Source organism: Somniosus microcephalus, chromosome 10 (genome assembly GCF_052327205.1).
Source record: "Somniosus microcephalus isolate GS21.2 chromosome 10, FLI_Smic_1.0, whole genome shotgun sequence".
Classification (NCBI taxonomy): Eukaryota; Metazoa; Chordata; class Chondrichthyes; order Squaliformes; family Somniosidae; genus Somniosus; species Somniosus microcephalus.
The window spans coordinates 233,263,367-233,271,978 of NC_140996.1; the positions used below are offsets into that span (position 1 = coordinate 233,263,367).

The 8,612-nt window shown below is 56.8% G+C and overlaps 1 protein-coding gene across 1 annotated transcript; it reads right to left on the reverse strand.

Annotated features, from left to right (window-relative positions):
* Positions 1 to 665: 665 nt before the first annotated feature.
* Positions 666 to 5,194, reverse strand: anapc15 (anaphase promoting complex subunit 15). Its single transcript, XM_085999769.1, is given in 5 exon segments — positions 666 to 1,742; positions 3,525 to 3,665; positions 4,684 to 4,743; positions 5,076 to 5,164; positions 5,167 to 5,194. Coding segments are annotated over 5 exon segments (366 nt in total). The 3' UTR covers positions 666 to 1,694.
* Between the last annotated feature and the right edge of the window lie 3,418 nt (positions 5,195 to 8,612).

Genomic DNA, 8,612 nt, shown 5'->3' on the forward strand with positions numbered 1-8,612 from the left:
GTGTTTGATGGGACAGTGTAGAGGGAGCTTTACTCTGTATCTAACCCGTGCTGTACCTGCCCTGGGAGTGTTTGATGGGACAGTGTAGAGGGAGCTTTACTCTGTACCTAACCTGTGCTGTACCTGCCCTGGGAGTGTTTGATGGGACAGTGTAGAGGGATCTTTACTCTATATCTAACCCGTGCTGTACCTGCCCCGGGAGTGTTTGATGGGACAGTGTAGAGGGAGCTTTCCTCTGTATCTAACCCATGCTGTACCTGCCCTGGGAGTGTTTGATGGGACAGTGTAGAGGGAGCTTTACTCTGTATCTAACACGTGCTGTACCTGCCCTGGGAGTGTTTGATGGGACAGTGTAGAGGGAGCTTTACTCTGTATCTAACCCATGCTGTACCTGCCCTGGGAGTGTTTGATGGGACAGTGTAGAGGGAGCTTTACTCTGTACCTAACCTGTGCTGTACCTGCCCTGGGAGTGTTTGATGGGACAGTGTAGAGGGAGCTTTACTCTGTATCTAACCCGTGCTGTACCTGCCCCGGGAGTGTTTGATGGGACAGTGTAGAGGGAGCTTTACTCTGTATCTAACCCGTGCTGTACCTGCCCTGGGAGTGTTTGATGGGACAGTGTAGAAAGATAAATATAAAATGAACACAGCAGTAGAACACTTGGGCAGGACTTTAAAAAAAACATTTTATTACAAATTCTGCAGAAATCTTCCCAACCAATTGTACAGGACTGAAAGAAAATACAATACAGTAACAAGGCCAGATTCAGTGCATTGGTTGTGCGAGTCTGAGAAGAATCGATTCCCTGGTGAGAATGTGGATCTCGCTACCACAAGGAGTGGTTGAAGCGAACAGCAGAAATACATTTAAGGGGAAGGTGGATAAACACATGAAGGAGAAAGGAATAGAAGGATATGCTGATGGGGTGAGATGAAGAGAGGTGGGAGGAGGCTCATGTGGAGCAGAAACACCGGCACGGAGCAGTTGGGCCGAATGGCCTGTTTCTGTGCTGTGGATTCTGTGTAGCTCGATGAGTACCTGGTCTCTGCTTGGCCCCTCTCCTTCCCCCGACTGTGCAGCCGAGATAGGAAACTCGCCACTGTGTTCCAGAGGGATCAGCGCCGACTCGAGATTCCCCTCCAACGGTTCACGACTCTACGAACGGTCAGACAGGACAGCAACGTCCCGCTGCAGAATGAGCAAACTGCTCAACACTGCTTCCCCAGATCTGGGAAAGGCGGGTAAAAATCTGGAACTCTCTACCCCCCCGCAAAAAATACCCGTGGATGTTGGGGGTCAATTGAAAATTGCGAAACGGAGATTGATAGATTTTTGTTGGCCAAGGGTATTAAGGGTTACAAAACTGAGGTGGGTAGATGGAATTGAGCTACAGATCAGCCATGATCCAGCTGAATGGCGGGAGAGGCTTGAGGGTCTGAATGGCCGACTCCTGTTCCTGTGTAGAAGAGTGAGTTTGCCGTCCATCACAAAAAGCTGATGGTCTCGATCACTCTACGGACGGGGGACGTCGATGTGTAGGGGCGGGGGGTGGGCGGCGAGGAAGTGGTTAAGAGTCGGACTCATCGTTCTCCAGACATGTGTCTTGACCCCACTGTCAATACCAGAGGTCCGCGCGGAGAATAAATCGAAGGCGGTCCCTCAGCTTCAAGAGCACGTAGAGAGCCGTGGGCCTGTTAGATCATCCACTGATCCTGATCCTGCTCCGCACCCTCCATGTCGATCTACAGGGAGCAAGAGGTTCAGGGAGTTAGTGCCATACCACAACATAAAAATAAAGAGACTCGACTATAGTGCGAATCTCATCATAAACATAAGAATCAGGAGCAGGAGTCAGCCAGACGGCCCCTCGAGCCTGCTCCGCCATTCAATAAGATCACGGCTGATCATCGACCTCAACTCCACTTTCCCGCCCGATCTCCATATCCCTCGATTCCCCTAGAGTCCAAAAATCTATCGATCTCGGTCTTGAATATACTCAACGACTGAGCCTCCACAGCCCTCTGGGGCAGAGAATTCCAAAGATTCACCGCCCTCTGAGTGAAGAAATTTCTCATCATCTCAGTCCTAAATGGCCGACCCCTTATCCTGAGACTATGCCCCCTGGTTCTAGAGTCTCCAGCCAGGAGAAACAACCTCTCGGCATCTACCCTGTCAATCCCTCTCAGAATCTTATATGTTTCAATGAGATCACCTCTCATTCTTCTAAACTCCAGAGAGTATCGGCCCATTCTACACAATCTCTCCTCATAGGACAGCCCTCTCATCCCAGGAATCAATCCAGTGGACCTTCGTTGCACCGCCTCCAAGGCAAGTATGTCCTTCCCTTCCACTCGTCCCATTCAAGGTTTAACAGACAAACTCTTGCAATTATAAATCGCACCTTATCTTTCTAAAACACCCCAAAGCACTTCACAAAGGAACAGGAGGAGGCCATTCAGTCCCTCGAGCATGTTGCTCCATTCAATCAGATCATGGCTGATCTGTATCTTAACTCCATCCACCCGCCCGCCTCGGGTCTGTCGCCCTTAATACCCTTGCTGAGATCATCCACTGATCCTGGTCTGCACCCTCCATGTTGATGTAGAGGAACAAGAGGTTCAGGGAGTTAAAAGCTGTACTGCGGCCGGAGGACTGCTAACCCACTGTCCCGCCCGCCCCAACACTGCCGCAGAGATCGTATTCCCTCACCGGACGGGACCAGCAGATCTCAGTATGTATCTAAAGGCAGAAGGGTTGAAATTGGACCTTATACCGCCTGTTCAGAGTACTGTAGCACTGAAGTTATGTGACTGATAATCTAGAGAACCTGATTAAAATCCCACCCTGGCTGTTTGATAACTGGAACTAGATTAAAAAATCTGGAAACAAAAAGCTGGTCTCAGTAAAAGTGACCGTGAAGCTGTCGGATTGTTGTATAAACCCAACCGGTTCACTGATGCCCTTTAGGGAAGGAAGCCTGCCGTCCTCACCCGGCCTGGGCCTATAGGTGACTCCAGTCCCTCACCGACCTGGTTGACTCTTACATCGAAACATAGATAGAAGATAGGAGCAGGAGTAGGCCATTCGGCCCCTCGAGCCTGCTCTGCCATTTAATGAGATCATGGCTGATCATCCAAATTCAGTACCCTGTCCCTGCTTTCTCCCCATATCCCTTGATCCCTTTAGCCTTAAGAAATATATCCAACTTTTTCTTGAATATATTTAATGAATTGGCCTCCACTGCCTTCTGTGGTAGACTCTTAAACTGCTCACTGAAGTGGCTACTAAGTCGTATCAAACCTGCTACCAACGGTTCAAGAAGGCGGCCCGCCTCCACCACCTTCTCTGGGCAATAAATGCCGGCCCTGCCAGCGACGCCCACAACCCGAGAATGAATAAATGAAAAAAAACAATTGCTCCCAGAGTGACACAATGGTGCGGCGATGTAGCTGCCGTGGAACAAGACGGCCTCCCTCACCCCGCCACCCTGTGCTCCCGTTACCTCCGCCTGTTACACCACTCACCTCATTTATCTCTCCGTCATCAGGCGACTCATTGTAATCGTTCATCTCGTCCATATCCTGCATGTCTTCATCCTCCTCCGAGTCCTCTTCACTGTCCTCGTCATCTTCATCATCCTCCTCTTCCTCGTCATCATAGTTCTGCTGTGGGCAACCCCAATATACCATTAAACAAAAAGGACTCGACTACAGCTCGAATTTCATCATAAAACGGCCATTTCCATTCCACTTGGTTTAACAAAGGGAGGCTCGCATTTATAAATCGCACCTTATCCCTCTAAAACACCCCAAAGCACTTCACATAGGAACAGGAGGAGGCCATTCAGCCCCTCGAGCCTGTTCTACCATTCAGTTAGATCATGGGTGATCTGTATCTTCACTCCATCTACCCGCCTTGGTTCCATAACCCTTCATACCCTTACCCAACAAAAATCTATCAATCTCAGTCTTGAAATTTTCAATTGACCCCCAGCGAGAGTTCCAGATTTCCACCACCCTTTGTGTGAAGAAGTGCTTCCTGACATCACCCCTGAACGGCCTGGCTCTAATTTTAAGGTTCTGCCCCCTTGTTCTGGACTTCCCCCACCACCAACTTCGGCAGCACCTCCCAAACCCGCGACCTCCACCCCCTAGAAGGACAAGGGCAGCAGGCGCACGGGAACACCACCACCTCCAGGTTCCCCTCCAAGTCGCACACCATCCTGACTTGAAAATATATCGGCCGTTCCTTCATCGTCGTTGGGTCGAAATCCTGGAACTCCCTCCCTAACAGCACTGTGGGAGCACCTTCACCACACGGACTGCAGCGGTTCAAGAAGGCGGCTCACCACCACCTTCTCAAGGGGCAACTAGGGATGGGCAATAAATGCTGGCCTTGCCAGCGACTCCCACATTCCGTGAATAAATAAATAAAAAACTTCTTTAATCATCTTAAACACCTCGATTAGATCACCGCTTAATTTCACACACACTGAATTGTTTTTGAAATGCAGAGACTCTCGTCCCATTAAAGCCATCGCTGGAACTCTGAGGAACTCCCTCCCGCCTTTAACACGACCCATTTTACAACCAGCATCTTCCCCAACCTCGCTGTGCAAAACAAACTCATTGAATCGGACAATGGCGATCGTCACAGAAATCCGGGATGCAGTCAGACACTCACCTCAGAGGCAGGCTTTCCAATCGGGACCAAGGTATTGTTCTTCTCAGCGATACTCTGCAACTGAGCACAGAACGGGAGGGAGAGAGGGAGAGGGAGGGAGAGAGAGAGAGAGAGGGAAAGAAAATTAATCAGATCATAATCTCACAGGCAAGAGGCCATTCAGCCCATCAAGCCTGTCGTTCTAAAAATGTAACTCGCCCAGCCCCATCCAATGACAGCCGGAGCTCCCCAAACATCTAACCCCAATCCCTCACATTATTATAAACATTTATCACTCCGAGCTTGTAAAATCTGTTTTAAATTTACTTACACACGCGCGCACTCACACACAGACACATGCACACAGACAGACACACACTCACTCCCACACACGCACACACTCACTCACTGACCCAAGCCTGATGCTGGTTCTCCTGTTGTTGGAGTTCATTTTCGTCCACACATGGTCGATCCAGATTAAACCACAGCGACTCTGTCACTCGGGAAAGAGAGAGGGAAAGAGTGTTGCCATCCTAGAGAGAGAGAGAGAGAGAGAGAGAAAGAGAGAGAGAATAATAAACTGCAGTTAGAAACAAACCGAGAGGGGGAATTTTTTCTGGTCTTTTATCTATTTGGACAGTAAGCAGCACTGGGGATCTGTGAGCGTTCCACACTTTTACGCTTCTCTCCCGAGGGCTGTGAGACTCGATGGTCTTTAATTCCCTCGCTTCAATAACCAGTCTTCATGCAGCAGTTCAGAGCATCAGCTATTCAGCTGCTGTGGGGGCATCAGAACCAAACCTGATCCTTCCCACATCCGATATCCACACGTGCACTTGGCAGCAGGAGACGCCGAATAACACTCAGGAATGAGACCCCTGTCTAATTTTAGAATCATATAGTACAGAAATAACAACAGAAAATGCTGGAAAAACTCAGCAGGCCAGGCAACATCTGTGGAGAGAAATTAGAGTCAACGTTTCGGGTCAAAACCCTTTATAAGTAGTACAGAAGGTGGCCATTCGGCCCATTATGCCCATGCCAGCTCCCCTGCTCTTTCCCGCAGCTCTGCAATTTTCCCCCTTCAAGTATTTGTCCAATTCTCTTTTGAACGATACTATTGAATCTAATTTGCATTTGAATGAAATTCCACCATTGGCGGCCGTGCCTACAGCTGCCTGGGCCCCGAGCTCTGGAATTCCCTCCCTAAACCTCTCCGCCTCTCTCTCCTCCTTTAAGACGCTTCTTAAACCCGACCTCTTTGACCAAGCTTTTAGTCACCTGTCCTAATATCTCCTTAAGTGGCTCGGTGTCAAATTTTGTTTGATAATCGTCTTGGGAGGTTTTACTACGTTAAAGGTGCTGTATAAAAACAAGTTGTTGTTCAGTGGCACTAACTGGACGGCTGGGCTAGGGTTGGAATTCACTTGTACAGCCCAACAGGCTGGGGCGAGGGGGGAATATAATATAAACCCCAGACAGTGGCGGGGGAGGGGCCAGGAGAGCAGGCGGGGCCCAGTGACTGGGGGCGGGGCCTGGGGATGGGCCCAGTGACTGGGGGCGGGGCCTGTGGATGGGGGCGGGGCCTGGGGATGGGGGCGGGGCCCAGTGACTGGGGGGGGCCTGGGGATGGGGGCGGGGCCCAGTGACTGGGGGCGGGGCCTGGGGATGGGGCCCAGTGACTGGGGGCGGAGCCTGGGGATGGGGTGGGGCCCAGTGACTGGGGGCGGGGCCTGGGGATGGGGGCGGGGCCCAGTGACTGGGGGCGGGGCCCGGTGTGTGTGGGTGGGACCCAGTGACTGGGGGTGGGACCTGTGGATGGGGGAGGGACCCAGTGACTGGGGCGACCCAGTGACTGGGGGTGGGGCCTGGGGTGTGTGGGCAGGGCCCGGTGACAGGGGCGGTGGGCAGGGACCAGTGATCAGGGGTGGGGCCCTGGCGATGGGGGCAGAGCCTTGGGACCGTGGGTGGGGCCCAGTGACTGGGGGCGGGGCCCGGGGTGTGTGGGCAGGGCCCAGTGACTGGGGGCGAGGCCCGGGGTGTGTGGGCGGGGCCCGGTGACTGGGGGCGGGACCTGTGGATGGGGCAGGGCCCAGTGACTGGGGCGGGGCCTGGGGTGTGTGGGCAGGGCCCGGTGACAGGGGCGGTGGGCAGGGACCAGTGATCAGGGGTGGGGCCCTGGCGATGGGGGCAGAGCCTTGGGACCGTGGGCGGGGCCCAGTGGCTGGGGGCGGGGCCTGGGGATGGGGGCGGGACCCAGTGACTGGGGGCGGGGCCCAGTGACTGGGGGCGGGACCTGTGGATGGGGCAGGGCCCAGTGACTGGGGCGGGGCCTGGGAATAGGACCCAGTGACTGGGGGCGGGGCCCGGTGTGTGTGTGTGGGGCCCAGTGACTGGGGGCGGGACCTGTGGATGGGGCAGGGCCCAGAGACTGGGGCGGGGCCTGGGGATGGGGGCGGGACCCAGTGACTGGGGGCGGGGCCCGGTGTGTGTGGGTGGGGCCCAGTGACTGGGGGCGGGACCTGTGGATGGGGCAGGGCCCAGTGACTGGGGCGGGGCCTGGGGTGTGTGGGCAGGGCCCGGTGACTGGGGGCGGGACCTGTGGATGGGGCAGGGCCCAGTGACTGGGGCGGGGCCTGGGGTGTGTGGGCAGGGCCCGGTGACAGGGGCGGTGGGCAGGGACCAGTGATCAGGGGTGGGGCCCTGGCGATGGGGGCAGAGCCTTGGGACCGTGGGCGGGGCCCAGTGGCTGGGGGCGGGGCCTGGGGATGGGGGCAGGATCCAGTGACTGGGGGCGGGACCTGTGGATGGGGCAGGGCCCAGTGACTGGGGCGGGGCCTGGGAATAGGACCCAGTGACTGGGGGCGGGGCCCGGTGTGTGTGTGTGGGGCCCAGTGACTGGGGGCGGGACCTGTGGATGGGGCAGGGCCCAGAGACTGGGGCGGGGCCTGGGGATGGGGGCGGGACCCAGTGACTGGGGGCGGGGCCTGGGGTGTGTGGGCAGGGCCCGGTGACTGGGGGCGGGACCTGTGGATGGGGCAGGGCCCAGTGACTGGGGCGGGGCCTGGGGTGTGTGGGCAGGGCCCGGTGACAGGGGCGGTGGGCAGGGACCAGTGATCAGGGGTGGGGCCCTGGCGATGGGGGCAGCGCCTTGGGGCCGTGGGCGGGGCCCAGTGACTGGGGGCGGGGCCTGGGGTGTGTGGGCAGGGCCTGGTGACGGGCGGTGGGCAGGGACCAGTGATCAGGGGTGGGGCCCTGGCGATGGGGGCAGAGCCTTGGGACCGTGGACGGGGCCTAATGACTGGGGGCGGGGCCCGAGGTATGTGGGCGGGGCCCGAGGTATGTGGGCGGGGCCCAGTGACCAGGGGCGGGCCCCCAGGGATGTGGGCGGGGCCTGATGGCTGGGGGCGGGGCCCTGGGACGAGGCGGGGCCTTGTGGCCGGGCCCAGAGGCAGTGGGCGTTGCCCGGGGGCGGGGCTTGGTGGGCGGGTCTCGGGGGCGGAGCCCTGGGGATGTGGGCGGGGCTCGGGGCGGGGTCTGGCGGCTGTGGGCGGGGGCTCGGGGGGGCGGAGTCCTGGGGCTGTGGGCGGGGCTCGGGGGCGACGTCCAGGGGCTGTGGGCGGAGTGCTGGGGATGTGGGCGGGGCTCGCTGACCTGGGCCCTGGGGCTGTGGGCGTGCCCTGGTGGCCGGGGGCGGAGCCTGCTCTCTGCGGCTGCGCTCTGTCAGACGCGCGCCTACCTGACCAACCGCCGCTCCCCCCTCGCCGGAAGTCGGTCCACCGCTGAATCTGCTCCCCAGCCGTCAGCGGAGCGACGGGAAGGTTCCGGTCCCCGGGTGCAGCACTTCCGGTGTCCGGGTGGATCCAACCAAAGGACGGCCATTTTAAACCCGAGCCCGCCAAAATAAAATCCCTCCCCCTCCCAGCAAAACCTGGAATGTGTGAATAAAG